This window comes from Pongo pygmaeus, chromosome 19 (genome assembly GCF_028885625.2).
Source record: "Pongo pygmaeus isolate AG05252 chromosome 19, NHGRI_mPonPyg2-v2.0_pri, whole genome shotgun sequence".
Lineage (NCBI taxonomy): Eukaryota > Metazoa > Chordata > Mammalia > Primates > Hominidae > Pongo > Pongo pygmaeus.
This window is the reverse complement of record NC_072392.2, coordinates 75,647,857-75,661,597: the sequence shown is the minus strand read 5'-3', so window position 1 is coordinate 75,661,597 and position 13,741 is coordinate 75,647,857. Positions and strand designations below refer to the sequence as shown.

The 13,741-nt window shown below is 55.7% G+C and overlaps 2 protein-coding genes across 5 annotated transcripts; both read right to left on the bottom strand.

The window, feature by feature from the left end:
* Nucleotides 1-8: 8 nt before the first annotated feature.
* COASY (Coenzyme A synthase) lies at nucleotides 9-4,658 on the bottom strand. 4 transcript variants are annotated; one of them, XM_054457617.2, is made up of 11 exons: nucleotides 4,602-4,658; nucleotides 4,069-4,160; nucleotides 2,965-3,675; nucleotides 2,118-2,332; nucleotides 1,718-1,849; nucleotides 1,397-1,586; nucleotides 1,248-1,312; nucleotides 984-1,068; nucleotides 718-815; nucleotides 481-627; nucleotides 9-380 (listed from the first exon to the last, which is right to left on the bottom strand). In XM_054457617.2, the coding sequence occupies exons 3-11, from the start codon at nucleotides 3,662-3,664 to the stop codon at nucleotides 318-320; spliced, it is 1,695 nt and encodes a 564-aa protein (XP_054313592.1). In that variant the 5' UTR covers nucleotides 3,665-3,675; nucleotides 4,069-4,160; nucleotides 4,602-4,658; the 3' UTR covers nucleotides 9-317. The 4 variants fall into 4 exon arrangements, with proteins under 4 accessions (XP_054313592.1, XP_054313595.1, XP_054313593.1 ...); XM_054457620.2 differs by lacking the exon at nucleotides 4,602-4,658 and having other exon boundaries at nucleotides 2,965-3,677; nucleotides 3,802-4,161; XM_054457618.2 differs by lacking the exon at nucleotides 4,602-4,658 and having other exon boundaries at nucleotides 2,965-4,159.
* Nucleotides 4,659-8,400: 3,742 nt separating this feature from the next.
* LOC129017279 (estradiol 17-beta-dehydrogenase 1) lies at nucleotides 8,401-12,979 on the bottom strand. Its single transcript, XM_054457614.2, has 6 exons — nucleotides 12,858-12,979; nucleotides 12,597-12,764; nucleotides 12,271-12,450; nucleotides 11,995-12,088; nucleotides 11,288-11,465; nucleotides 8,401-11,201 (listed from the first exon to the last, which is right to left on the bottom strand). Exons 1-6 carry the CDS (start codon nucleotides 12,952-12,954, stop codon nucleotides 10,944-10,946), a joined length of 975 nt encoding a protein of 324 aa, XP_054313589.1. The 5' UTR covers nucleotides 12,955-12,979; the 3' UTR covers nucleotides 8,401-10,943.
* Nucleotides 12,980-13,741: the final 762 nt, after the last annotated feature.

The following is a 13,741-nucleotide window of genomic DNA, read 5'->3' as shown; positions in this document are numbered from 1 at the left end:
AGGCAACACCTGGGAACATTCACCTTTAATTCTGTTACAGGTTCCAGTATTTGCGCTGGCCCTAGTCAGCTATGGGTAAGAGTCACCCATGGGCAAGAGTGAGGAGGGGCCTGTTCCCCCATGAACCACATCCTCAGTGTTGGCCAAATACCAGCGTGTTGGGTAGGCTTCCTGTGTCCACCAGGCCTGGCCATGTCCTGCACAGCATAGCTTGCACCTCTGGGCCTGAACCAGGGTGAGCATCAAGGCCCCCATTTCTCCTCACCAGGGGGTCGCTTGTCAGCTCCAGGGGCCAGTCTGGCCGCACTGAGAACTTTTCAGTCGAGGGCCTGATGAGTCTTGGGAATGCGCTTCTGCAGGAGGGCCCAGGCTTTCTCCACCTTCAGACAGGCCGGGATGTTGGGAGGAAGAGAGGGCAGGGTCAGGCAGTACCCACTGGGGACTCCTTCCCCACAACCCGGCCTTGCCCTGGGCACCAACCTGGCGTTGGGTGATATGAGGCTCCCACAAGGTGCTGAGCACCACGTGGCTCTGTTCCACAAGCTGCTGCCCGCTCATCTGGCTCTGCAGCCGGCTTTGAGCCGCGGCTTCACTCAGGCCATCCCTCTCCACAATGCGTCTTACAGCCTGAGCACAGATGAGACATTTGTCAGGAAGAATTCCGGCTCACAGGATAGGATCTGCAGTAGGGATGGCATGGGGGGTGGGGCGAGATACCTCAGTCTCAGGGATGACAACAGTCCACACCTCATGGACCAGGTTCTGCCAGCCGGCTTCAAGCAGCACAGCGGCATCAATCACGCACACACGCTTTCCTGTGGGGAGACCCCAGTCACCGCCAGCAGTGCGGACGCTCTCCCAGGCAGAGTGCATGAAACACAGTCCCAGGGTGAGCAGACATTCCCACGTGGGGCAGGGAAGCTCCCAGGGGAAGAATCAGCTTAACTGTCCCCTTGGCTGCTCCCATCCTCCCTCCCACTCACCCTCAGTCACAGCCCGATCCATCTCCTCTCGGGCCAGCTTTGCGATAATTGGCCACATAATGTCCGTGAGTATCTTCAGCTGCTTCTGGGGAGGGGAACAGAGGGCAGAGGTTACCTTCTCTAGAAGAGGCAGCCAGCCCGAGCAAGGTGGTGTTGGGAATAGATCAATGGAATTGGCATTCTGGGCCTGACCAGAGAGGTCCACTGGACCCTGACCCCTGGGTCTAGTAGCGGCTTAGGAGCCCTTAGGAAGCTATTGTTTACCTTATTCCCAAACACCCGGCTGCCTAGGACCTTCCTGTTGATGATGCCATCTTTATGGAGAATATCTGGACAACAGAGACAGACAACTGAGCACAGAGGCCTGGCTAGCTCCTCACTCCAGGCCACTTTCAGCCTTCCCCAGTTATTACCTGTTCCAAAGGCCTCCACCACAGGCTGGTAGGCAGGGCCACCTGGGGCGTAGGCCCGATGACCCAGGTGGTCACTATCAATGACAAATGCCCCCAGGCCCTTCAGTCGCTGAGCTATTGAGCTCTTCCCAGAGCCACTGATGCCAGTCAGCCCAATTACATAGAGACACGTGGGGAGCTCTGGCCTTTCCTGGGGGTAGGTGAAAGGGAACCCACAGTTACTGAGGCCCTCAGCCTCATGCCTGGGGCTGAGCCCCTCAGCTTCTACTCTCCAGCATTGCCAGGACACCCAAGCAGGAGGGAAGGGGGAGAGGAGCTTACATATGGAGGCCGAAGCAGGTTTCCCAACATTCGCTGGCGGAAGCTGGAGGAGCTGACTTTGTCCTCTTCATTCTCTGTATGTCTGAGGTCCTTCAGCAGCTGGATCTGGTACAAGGCAAGCTCCTCCAGGTCCTGGGGTAAAGAGGAAAGGGTGAAAAGAGGGAAGGAGGGAGTGAGAGGAAGACCCTGACATCCAACCTGCCCCCCTTATACTCCCGTTCCTACCCAGGCTTCTCCTCCAACTCAGCGGGCGAACTGAGAACCAGTTCCTCCTTGCTTCTTCCCACCACCCTGAGCCCCCACTTCTCTCCTCTGGGGCCATGGTACTTCCAACAGCCCCCTCAAAATGGCCTTCCCCGTCCCCCATCCACTCCCTCTGCCAGTCTCCCTCAGGGGTTACATTCTCAAGGCGGAAGCGGTTGACGGCCATCCCCCCACGATAGGTCTCCTCGCTGACCACCAGGAACTCCAGGGAGGGGTCAGAGCCAGCGGGCCCATAGGGGTCCAGCAGGGGGATGACATCAAAAGTCAAGGAGGGCTTGATGTCCACCAGGAACTCACTCAGATGTTCCACACGTTCTGTATAAGGTTGGAGCAGCTCAGGGAGCAACTTGCCTGGGGAAGGAGCCCAGAAGAACAGTGAGATCTTTTTACTGGGGAGGAGTATGGGCCAGTTTGGGAAAAAGTGTCCCTAAGTACAGTATCCCCAGAGGGGGGTGGCAGAAGGGGTTCAACTGGTAAGGCCTATGGTGATGGTGAGGGGAGCATGAAGGTGAAGAAACAGGCAAGCACAATAGTCACTCCAAGGGCTGGCATGTGTCCAGAGAATAAGCCACCAGGAAACCACTCCAGAGAACAAGCGGCGCCAGAGGGCATCAGAGGCAGATGGAAAATTCCAAGACCCATGCCATGCTTGAGTTTCCTCCTCCTGTCTGTGGCACTGCTACCTGCAGCTCACTCACCCATTCATTCCCAGTGTCTCATTAGGGTGTATCACCTGGAAAACTTGCTAAAGTGCAGATCCCTTTGCTTCACATTTGGGGTATTCTGATTGAGTGGTGACTGGACCACATGCTGAGAAAGTTATTGACAAAATGTCCTTAGCACCAACTGAGTGTCAACCACTGTGACATTTGAGAAGGGTGGGAAATAATGAATGGCCCTGCCCTTCCTTGATCTCGGCATAAAGGTCGGGGGTAGGGAGATTTGGGGATCCTCCACCCTAGTCCAGGGTCCCTCTCACTCACTCTTCAACAGATCTTTGTCTGCTACTCCCACCACAAGCTGCTCCTGGGCCAGGATGCACGCCACACTGAGCAACACCTTGTGGGCGTTGTGCAGGCGGTCAAACGTGCCACCGACAGCGCCACGGTAGTAGCCACGCACCGGCTGCTTTGGAGACCTGGCCACGGGGGAAGCTGGCCTGATCGTGGAGGGTAAGGGGACATCCAGGGGCTCCACGGGCACTTCTCCTATCCCATAATTGGGGTATAGTAGCACCGAGGCCAGTCGCGGACAACAGCTGTAACAGCTGGTGGCGTAACGCTCTAGCTGCTGTTTGACCGGGTTGTACTGGCTTCCATCCAGGGTCTGGAAGTCTGTCAACACGACTTCTGGCGGGTGGGCGAGATTCTGGACTGAGGTGGGCAGGGGAGGGAGAAAGGTGCTCTTGGTTCGGATATTGGTCAGTAGGATTCTGACGTCCAGGTGCCTGTGGACGTCGGCGCCGGCATAGAGGTGCGTGATGAAATCAAGAACCTCAAACGTGGCCTGCACGGGGCTGGACTGGGGCTGAGCCGGGCCCTCCAGGCTCATGCCCGGCTGCAGGTGTACATAGAGTGTGTGATTCACCAGCCGGGCCGCCGAGGTCAGGATGGAGGCCAGGCGAGGGGCCAGGGAGGCCAGCGGCGTCGTCAGCACCAGGAGACCCGACCGGAATACGGCCATGCTGCCCAGGCCTGCGGATAGTCAGGGAGACGAGGCGACGGTGACTGAAGGGCCTGCGGCCGAGGCAGAGGCCTGTACGGGACCTTGGACCCCAGAGAAGGAGACCTGGAGCAGGGATGGGGTTTCACTGCTGATCGACAGGAGCCGGGGGAGGGGACGGGGCCTGGTAGACGGCGCCTCGGGGCTGTGCTCTAAGCCTTGGTGTCCTCATTTCTCAGACGGGGCGGTGACTTCGCTGAACTGAGTAGAAATCCTGGTAGTGGGGGAACTGGACAGGAACCCCTGTCACAGGGCTGGGGATCCAAAAATCCTGGGCCCTCTTGCTAAGCTGAACCAGGGTCTTCAAGGAATCTAAGAGAGAGGCTAAAGGGGGACGCTCAAGCTCACGTCGGTCCCCTACTCACTGAAACCTCAAGGCTTGGGTTCCACTTGCACCACCGCGGAGGCTTCCCTGGCTGCAACCCGGAAGCACTAACGGAGAAACCGCAACTTGGAACTACGGAAACGGAGGAAGGTCAAACGTCTCGACTTCGCTTCAGCGCGGAATTCTCGCGAGATTTCCATTGGCATGGGATGCGTCCCGCTGATGGGGCGGGGCTGATCTCGAACGCTCTAGGAGTGGGTGAAGCCTTGGTCCCGATGGGACCCCGGCTGGAACCGGGCAGAGAAAGGCAAGGCAAGTTTCAAAGCCCATTTCACAGATTCCCTTCTGGCCTAATGAGGCGAGATTAGCTTCAGCCAGGCCACCCAAGAGGCATCGGTAAAGACAAAACACCCAGATTTCCTTCATTCCAGGGACGGAGGTGGGGATCACAGGGCTGCGCCGTGATCCCCTCCTAGTACCCTCTCAGTCCGAGGATCCTCACGTGGGAGGCTACTGGACAGGTCTGTCCACGTACCCATTTCACAGATGGAAAAACTGAGGCCCTGTGTGTACCTGGCTGCTGTAGGAGGCTCTCGCCTCACCCAGATCCTCTGATGTGCTTGTTTGCGGGGTCTCTGTGGACAGGAGAAAAAGGCAGAGGCTGATTGGGCGCGGTGGCTCACGCCTGTAATCCCAGCACTTTGGGATGCCGAGGCGGGCAGATCATCTGAGGTCGGGAGTTCGAGACCAACCTGACCAACATGGAGAAACCTCGTCTCTACTAAAAATACAAAATTAGACGAGCGTGGTGGCGCATGGCTGTAATCCCAGCTACTCAGGAGGCTGAGGCAGGAGAATCGCCTGAACCCGTGGGCGGAGGTCGCGGTGAGCCGAGATTGTGCCATTGCACTCTAGCCTGGGCAACAAGAGCAAAACTCCCGTCCGGGCGCGGTGGCTCACGCCTGTAATCCCAGCACTTTGGGAGGCCGAGGCAGGTGGATCACGAGGTCAGGAGATCGAGACCATCCTGGCTAACACGGTGAAACCCCGTCTCTACTAAAAATACAAATAAAAATTAGCCGGACATGGTGGCAGGTGACTGTAGTCCCAGCTACTCCGGAGCCTGAGGCAGGAGAATGGCGTGAACCCGGGAGGAAGAGCTTGCAGTGAGCCGAGATCACAGGCAGATCACCTGAGGTCAGGAGTTCAAGACTAGCCTGGCCAACATAGTGAAACCCCATCTCTACTAAAAATACAAAAAATTAGCCGGGTGTGGTGGCGGTACTTATGATTCCAGCTACTCGGGAGGCTGAGGCAGGAGAATCGCTTGAACCTGGGAGGCAGAGATTGCAATGAGCCGAGATCACGCCACTGCACTCCAGCCTGGGTGACAGAGAGACTCTGTCTCCAAAAAAAATAAAAATTAAATTGAAAAACCCAAATCTATAATATATCTACTGGTGATAAAGGATAAGAAGAAAAGTAAAGCAGAGTAAGGGAGCTATAGTGGAGAAGAGGAGAGACTATTTTAGATAAGGTGGTTCAGGAGAACAGCAAAAATCTGAAGGAAGACATAGAATCAGAGATCAGGGAATGTGACCCAGAGGGGGCCAAGTGCAAAGGCCCTGAGGCAAGAGGGCTGAACTGGGTGATGTAGATGGAGATTGGTGGGAGATGAGATCAGAAAGGGGGCAGGAGCCAGATCAAAGAAGGTCTTGGAGACCTTTGGGGAGAACCTTGGTGCTATGGTTCGAATGTCCCTTCCACAACTCATGTTGAAATAAAAAATTCAATTGCTACTGTCTTAAGAGATGGGACTTTTTTTCTCTTTGAGACAGGGTCTCACTCTTGTCCCCCAGGCTGGAGTGCCGTGGGTTGATCATGGCTCACAGCAGCCTCAACTGCCTGGGCTCAAGCAGTCCTCTGCCTTGGCCTCCTGAGCAGCTGGAACTACAGATGTGTGCCACCGCGCCTGGCTAATTAAAAAAAATTTTTTTTTTTTCATACAGACAGGGTCTTGCTGTGTTGTCTGGGCTGGTTTCCAACTCCTGAGCTCAAGCAGTCCTCCCACTTCAGCCTCCCAAAGTGTTGGGATTACAGGCCTGAGCCACTGCACTGGGCAGAGTGGGGCCTTTAAGAGGTAATTAGGTCAGCTGGGCGAGGTGGCTCACGCCTGTAATCTCAGCACTTTGGGAAGCCGAGGTAGGTGGACCACCTGAGATCAGGAGTTTGAGACCAGCCTGACCAACGTGGTGAAACCCCGTCTCTACTAAAAGTACAAAAATTAGCGGGGCGTGGTGGCATGCGCCTATAATCCCAGCTTCTCAAGAGGCTGAGGCAGGAGAAAAAAAAAAAAAGATAATTAGATCATGAGGACTTTGCCCTCTTGAATAGATCAATACGGTTATCGTGGGAGTGGCTCCTGACGGATGGATGACATTTGGCCCAATTTCCTGTCTCTCATTCGCTTCCACCTTCTGCCCTTCCATCCTGGGACAGCCATTTGCCAGATACTGCATGAGGTTCTTGCACTTTCCAGCCCCTAAAACTGTGAAGCTGTGAGCAAAATAAACTGCTTCTTTTTTTTTTTTTTTTTTTTAAGACAGAGTCTCACTGTCACCCAAGCTGGAGTGCAACGGCATGATCTCAGCTCACTGCAACCTCTGCCTCCCGGGTTCAAGTGATTCTCCTGCCTCAACCTCCTGAGTAGCTGGGATTACAGGCACCCACCACCACGCCCAGCTAATTTTTGTATTTTTAGTAGAGACGGTTTCACCAGGTTGGCCAGGCTGGTCTTGAACTCCTGACCTCAGGTGATCCACCTGCCTCGGCCTCCCAAAGTGCTGGGATTACAGGCGTGAGCCACTGCGCCCAGCCTAAACTTTGATTCTTTACAAATTATCCAGTCTGTGGTTTTCTGATTTAGCCAGCACAAAACGGCCTAAGACACTTGGATTTTACTGAAATGGGAAACCATAAAAGGTGTTCTGAGCAAACACAGGAACAGACTTTTTTACTTTTTTTTCTTTCTTCCTTTTTTCTTTTTTTTTTTTTAATTTATTGAGACGGAGTCTCACTCTGTCGCCCAGGCTGGCATGCAGTGGCGTGATCTTGGCTCACTGCAAGCTCCACCTCCCAGGTTCACGCCATTCTCCTGCCTCAGCCTCCCGAGTAGCTGGGACTACAGGTGCCCGCCACCACACCCAGCTAATTTTTTGTATTTTTAGTAGAGACGGGGTTTCACCATGTTAGCCAGGATGGTCTCTATCTCCTGACCTCGTGATCCACCTGCCTCAGCCTCCCAAAGTGCTGGGATTACAGGCATGAGCCACCGCACCCAGCCGAGTCTCACTCTTTTTACCTAGGCTGGAGTACAGTGGAGAAATCTCAGCTCACTGCAACCTCCGTCTCCCGGGTTCAAGCGATTCTCCTGCCTCAGCCTCCCGAGTAGCTGGGATTACAGGCACAAACTACCACGCCCAGCTAATTTTTGTATTTTTAGTAGAGACGGGGTTTCACCATGTTGGCCAGGCTGGTCTCGAACTCCTGATCTCAAGTGATTCACCGGCCTTGGGCTCCCAAAGTGCTGGGATTACAGGCGTAGCCACCACACCTGGCCTCTTTCTTTCTTTTTCGAGACAGGGTCTCCCTCTCTTGCCCAGGCTGGAGTGCAGTGGTGTACCCACAGCTTACTGTAGCCTCGACCTCCTGGGCTCAAACAGTCTTCCCACGTGAGCCTCCCAAGAAGCTGGGACTACAGATGCGTGCAACCACACCCAACTAATTTTTTTATTTTTTTCTAGAGACGGGGTATCACTTTGTTGCCCAGGCTCCCTTTTTTATTTTAATTTTTTTTAAATTTTATTATTGTTATTTTGAGATGGAGTTTCACTCTTGTTGCCCATGCTAGAGTACAATGGCGCAATCTCCACTCACTGCAGCGTACGCCTCCCGGGTTCAAGCAATTCTTCTGTCTCAGCCGCCTGAGTAGCTGGGATTACAGGCACGTGCCACCACGCCTGGCTAATTTTTGGGTTTTTGGTAGAGACAAGGTTTCACCCTGTTGGCCAGGCTGGTCTTGAACTCCTGACCTCAGGTGATCCACCTGCCTCAGCCTCCCAAAGTGCTGGGATTACAGGCGTGAGCCACCATGCCCGGCCAATTTTTATTTTTTTGAGACAAAGTCTCTGTTGCCCAGGCTGGAGTGCAGTGTCCCAATCTTGGCTCACTGCAGCCTCCACCTCCCTGGTTCAAGCGATTCTCCTTTGTCAGCCTCCGGAGCAGTTGGGATTACAGGCTCCCACCACCATGCCTGGCTAATTTTTATATTTTTAGTAGACACAGGGTTTCACCATATTGGCCAGGTTGGTCTCAAACTCCTGATCTCAAGCAATAACGTCCGCCTCAGCCTTACAAAGTGCTACGATTATAGGCATGAGCCATCACGCCCAGCCCTGTCATTTTTAAAAGATCATTTTAAATGCACTGTGGTAATTTCACTGCTGATGGGCAAGAGTGGAATCAAGAAAACTAGTTTGGAGGCTACTGCTGTAATTGAAGGGAGAGATGACGGTGTGCACTCTGGAATAGGGTGATTTTGGAATATGCTTTGATGAGCACAGGTAGAGCTGTCAGTATTTGCTGACGAATTGGTTGAAAGGTGAGAGAGACTGGAGTCAAGGACTACTCCAGGGTTTTTAAAACCAGTATTGGGAAAAATGGAGTTGTCATATAGTAAAGTAGAGAAGACTGGGGGAGGAGCCGGTAGGAGGACTGGAAATGTGGAATTGGGGTTTAGACACATTAAGTTCATTGCATCAGGTGGAGGTGTTGTATTGAGGAGGCAGTTGGAGATACAGACCTGGAGTCTGTGGGAGACAGTGGGGTTTCTTTGGTGGGGGGTCATCGGCATCTAAGTGCTATTTGAAGTCATGGAACTGCAGAAGATTATTAACAATGTGAATATTCACAAGCTTGAAAAAAAAGTATGAATGTACGGAAGAGAGGGGGTCACACTTTACCTCTTATTATCCCACCCCCAGGGGTGACCTTGTGAGCCACACCACACAGGTACACACATGCACGCATATGTACACACACTGTCACAGAGGGGCAAAGGGGGTTGGCGAGAGCGGGACTGAGAGCAGATCCCAGGCCTCAGAAACCCATGCCACCTGGGCCCCCTCCCTGTGGCCTTCCTGGATGCTGTAGGGATAGCAGATCTGTCTGGGTCAGCAGGGCAAGGAGACTGGCAGGAGGGGGTGGCTGGGAGGCCTCTTCCTCCAAGAGCAGGGACAGCACATCATCCAACAGGCAGAGACGACCTTCATCCGGAGGTAGGGGCAGGTCAGGGTGGAGTGCCTGCCTCCTTCCCCCAGTGCCCCACACAAAGCTCCAAGAACTCCAGCAGTCTCCTGTTTCCACTTCCCAGGCTTTCTGTGGTCATGTCCCTGCGCACTCCAAAGGGCCATCCCCCTCAGCCTTCCCTCCCTCTCAGACCCAGCTGAATCCCTGCCTCGGTACCGCCCCCTCCTGGGGCCCTCCTGCCCCCTTCCTCTGCTGCATCCTCATCTAGCCTCTTATCTGTTCACTCCTTCCCCGCACCAGACCTCCACAGAAGTTCAGACAGTGGCTCTACAACCCTACTGGCCCCTATCAATGACTCCTGCCCCCCTGGGACCCTCCACTGGGCTCAGGAAAGACAGGCCATTGTAGCAAAGTAGCCAGTCCTGTAGCCCCAGCTGGACCTCCTCGTGCGGCAGCTTCCCAGATGGTGGGAATCTCTCAGTCCTCTGGGGCAGAACAGGGTGAGTGGGGCTGTCTCCCTTTGATTCACTTAGCCCTCTTTCTTCTTTACACATTTCCAAAATGTGACAGTAGTCATATTACTATTCATTCTAATAACAGTCCTTGCTGGCTATTAAACCTCTATACTAGCACTTTCGGGCATTATCTCCACCATTACTAAAACCCATTAGATAGGTATTATTATACCCATTTTACAGATAAGAAAGACTCAGAGGGCCGGACGCGGTGGCTCATGCCTGTATGCCCAGCAATCTGAGAGGCCGAGGCAGGCGGATCACCTAAGGTCGAGAGTTTGAGACCAGTCTGACCAACATGGAGAAACCCTGTCTCTACTGAACATACAAAATTAGCCGGTATCCCTGCTACTTGGGAGGCTGAGGCAGGAGAATCACTTGAATCTGGGAAGCGGAGATTGTGGTGAGCCGACATTGCCCCATTGCACTCCAGCCTGGGCAACAAGAGTGAAACTCTGTCTCAGAAAAAAAGAAAGAAAGAAAGAAAAGAAAGACTCAGGGAAAGCAAGGAACTTGCCTGAGGTCTCATGGTTAATGGGGTCCAAGTCACAACCTGACTCTATCCCAAGCCAATTCCCACCTAACTCCTCCTGCAGATGCCCCTTGGATATCCAGAGACTGTGTCTGGGCTTTAATATGGACTTAAAGTGTGATCCTGGGCTGGCTTCTTTCTGGACCTTGGTTTCTGGGTTGTTGGGTTGGTTGGTTGATTTGATTAATTGACAGGGTCTCACTCTGTCACCCAGGCTGGAGTGCAGTGGCCCCATCATGCTCACTGCACCCTCCAACTCCTGGGCTCAAGGAATGCTGCCACTGTGCTGATTTTTAAATTTTTTATTTTTGTAGAGATGGGGGTCTCACTATGTTGCTCTGGCTGGTCTCCAACTCCGGGGCTTGAGCGACCCTCCTGCCTCCGCCTCCCAAAGCGCTGGCATTACAGGCGACAGCCATCGCGCCTCGCTGCGCTGGTAAAACTGGCTAACGCGATCTATCTTAATTAGCCACCCACAGCTGCTACCGCCGCCCCATCCCCAGGGACCACACAGACCCAGGGGACAAAGAAGGGCGCGGGAGACAGCGGCTGAGGAAGCCTTTACTGCCGGGCGGCCGGAGGATCGCCGAGCTCAGGGTCCCCCACCCCACTGGGCCCGGCCTCCGCCCCTGCCCCCGGCCCGGCCCCGCCCCCAGCCTCGGCCTTTGCCGGATCGTCGCCGAACACTTCCCGGTGCATGGCGGTGACGTAGTTGGAGCCGCTGGGGTCGTCCAGGCGCATCCGCAGCAGGGGCAGGAAGCGCTCGGTGGTGAAGTAGCGCAGGGTCGGCTTCGGGGCGCGCAAAGCGGTGAGGAAGACCTGCGGCGGCGGGAGGAGAGGTATGGCCACCGCTGCGCGCCGCAGGACGCACCGCCCCCGCTCCTGGAGTCCAGCCCGGCGCTCACCTCCGCCACCTCCTCAGGGTTCTGCGCCGCCTCGCGAAAGACCTGCTTGCTGTGGGCGAGGTATTGGTAGAAGCGGTGGAAGGTGTGGATGTCCGTGCGGTCCAGCACCTCGTCTGGGCTGCCCAACACCTTCTCCATGAAGGCAGTGTGCACTGGGCCGCACTCGATCAGGCTCAAGCTGCCGGCCCGAGAGCAACGAGTGGGAGGGGGCGGACGCGAGCCAGGCCCCAGTCGCAGCCCTAACCCCAGTCCCAGCCCCAACCACGACCGCGAGCAGCACCCAGGCCCCCACCGAGAGGAGCACCGCTACGCTGGGAAGTGAGGCGGAAAGGGCGCTAGGGATAACCAGAACATTTGAAACGCGGGTTCCTGCCGGAGCAGCCCTCCCAAATCCAGGAGAGGCTACGAGGGAGCCCTGGTGTCAGGTTTCGAATCTGGCGGGGTCCCTGGCCGCTGTGTGACCTTGGGCCAGTCACCTAACCTCTCTGGGCTGGAGCTTCCCCATAACAATACCAACACTTCAGCAGCCAGGTCAGCAGGTGGCACAATGTGTGCCATGCGCCCAGCCCAAGTGCCTGGCACACAGCTAATGTGAGCCGGGCAGGGAGGGCCAGGGAGATCGCCCCAGAGCGGCTCCCGCAGGACAGGGTGCTCGAGGTCTCTAGGTCAGAGTTCAGAGGGTTCGGGGAACGGGGATGTTGACTCACTGGACCCCAAAGGGCAGCAGCAGAACCGCCAGACTCTCGCATAAGCCTTCGAGCGCGAACTTGCTGGCGCAGTAAACCTCATTGAAGGGCAGCCCTTAGGTGGGGAGACGAGGTTCCAGAGGCGCAGCGGCCAGGGGGTCATCCCCGGGCAGACGGTGCCCCTCCAAGCTGATTGCACCCCCACCGTTCCCCCCTCCTTCCCGCGGAACCTGCCTTCAAGGCTTAGCTCCGCACACAAAGAATCTGGAGCTGCGGAGGCCACTCCCTACCACTCACCCATCAATCCTCCCACGCTCCCGGTCACCAACACGCGTCCCGAACCGCGCCTCTTCATGTCTGGCAGGAAGGCCTGCAGCACCCGCACAGTCCCCACCACGTTCACGTCCAGCACAGAGGCCATGGCATCCTCCCCCAGCGCCTCCAGCGGCCCCAGCAGGCCCAGGCCTGCGTTACACACTGCGGGGACAGAGGCCCGACCAGCCCGCCTCAGCATCACCCTCAGCACGGCCTGTCCCCTCATGCTCCCTGGGCCTGGGGACATGTTGGTTTCAACGCAGGGCGGAGAAGGCTCCTAGGAGCCCATATGTTTCCAAGAGGCTCACCCAGCACGTCCACGCGGCCCTCGGTCACGCGTTCCCGGGCAGCGGCCACGGAGTTTGAGTCCCTTACGTCCAGCTGCAACGTCTCCAGGGATCCTGGAGGGCATGCCAGGGCTCGGGCCGCCTCCCACAGCCGGCCCTGTGTTTTCAGGTCCCTCAACGTGGCATACACTGGAGGTTTTGGGAGAGGAGGAAGATCTGACTTCCCTTCTGGCCTCCAAGGGCTCCTCCCTTCTCTCCCTCCCTGTCCCTACCGATCTATACCTTTGAAGCTCTGGGATGGGTCTGAAGCCAGACGTACGGCCAAGTGCAGGCCGATGCCTGAGGAGCAGCCGGTGATGAGCACCACGGTGCGGGCCATGGTGAGACTGTGGGGAGAGGCTGGGGCTCTGGGCTGGATATCACCTGCTTCGCCCCGCCCCGCCTGCAGGCCCTCACCCCTTGTTGTGTCTCCCACGCAATCTCAAGGATAAGCCTTCCTGCGGGTCCCTGGCCCGCTCTTCCCACCCTGTTCTGAGCCAAAACAGACATGAGCCCACTGCTTGGAACAACAAACTGTCCTGGTTGCTGGTCAGAGGGAGGGGAGGCTTTACAAGCAGGTGTGGGTTCCCATGTGGGCACAGAGTGGCCCCCTGGGCAGATTCCCCTGGGTATGCCTCTGTGCCACAGGAGCGATTACAGTGACCACAGTTTGCTGCAGAGGCTGTGAAAGTAAAGGCGTTGGGAGGTGGGAGATGATTGTATATGTGTTGGTTTCGCCCAGGGTTCCTATCTCATAACTCACATGACCATGTTACAGTCTTTTTGTTGTCATGTTGGGGTGCCTCAGGCCTCAAAAAACAGCCTCTCCTCTCTCTGACCTTCTCCTGCCCTCTTTTCAGCTGCCCAAGGCAGGACTCTAATCTGATTGTGGGTTGTAGGATCCTCATTCCAGAGTGGGTCCTTGCCCCATACCCTGGAGAAAGGAATGCTGCACAAAGGCCCAAAGAATCTGGACTGGCCTTGCTGGGCTTAGATCAGACCCTTTTTGCCCAATCACATTATCACAGTTGTCCATGCTTCAGTCATGGACAGCCAATGGAGTTCTCCATAAAAGGCCCAAAGGACAGGGTTCGGGAGCTTCTGAGAACTGAACGTGTGGAGGCTGA

Excerpts from the sequence above, each read along its gene's own strand:
- COASY (XM_054457620.2), bottom strand. The coding sequence starts at position 3,875 with ATGAGGACACCAAGGCTTAGAGCACAGCCCCGAGGCGCCGTCTACCAG. Across the intron at positions 3,678-3,801 it reads TCCCCTCCCCCGGCTCCTGT|AGGCCTGGGCAGCATGGCCG; the intron begins CGATCAGCAGTG and ends CTGACTATCCGC. Across the intron at positions 2,333-2,964 it reads AGACAAAGATCTGTTGAAGA|GCAAGTTGCTCCCTGAGCTG; the intron begins GTGAGTGAGAGG and ends CTCCTTCCCCAG.
- LOC129017279 (XM_054457614.2), bottom strand. The coding sequence starts at position 12,954 with ATGGCCCGCACCGTGGTGCTCATCACCGGCTGCTCCTCAGGCATCGGC. Across the intron at positions 11,466-11,994 it reads CTGCTGCCCTTTGGGGTCCA|CTTGAGCCTGATCGAGTGCG; the intron begins GTGAGTCAACAT and ends TCGGGCCGGCAG. Across the intron at positions 11,202-11,287 it reads ACCCTGAGGAGGTGGCGGAG|GTCTTCCTCACCGCTTTGCG; the intron begins GTGAGCGCCGGG and ends CCGCCGCCGCAG.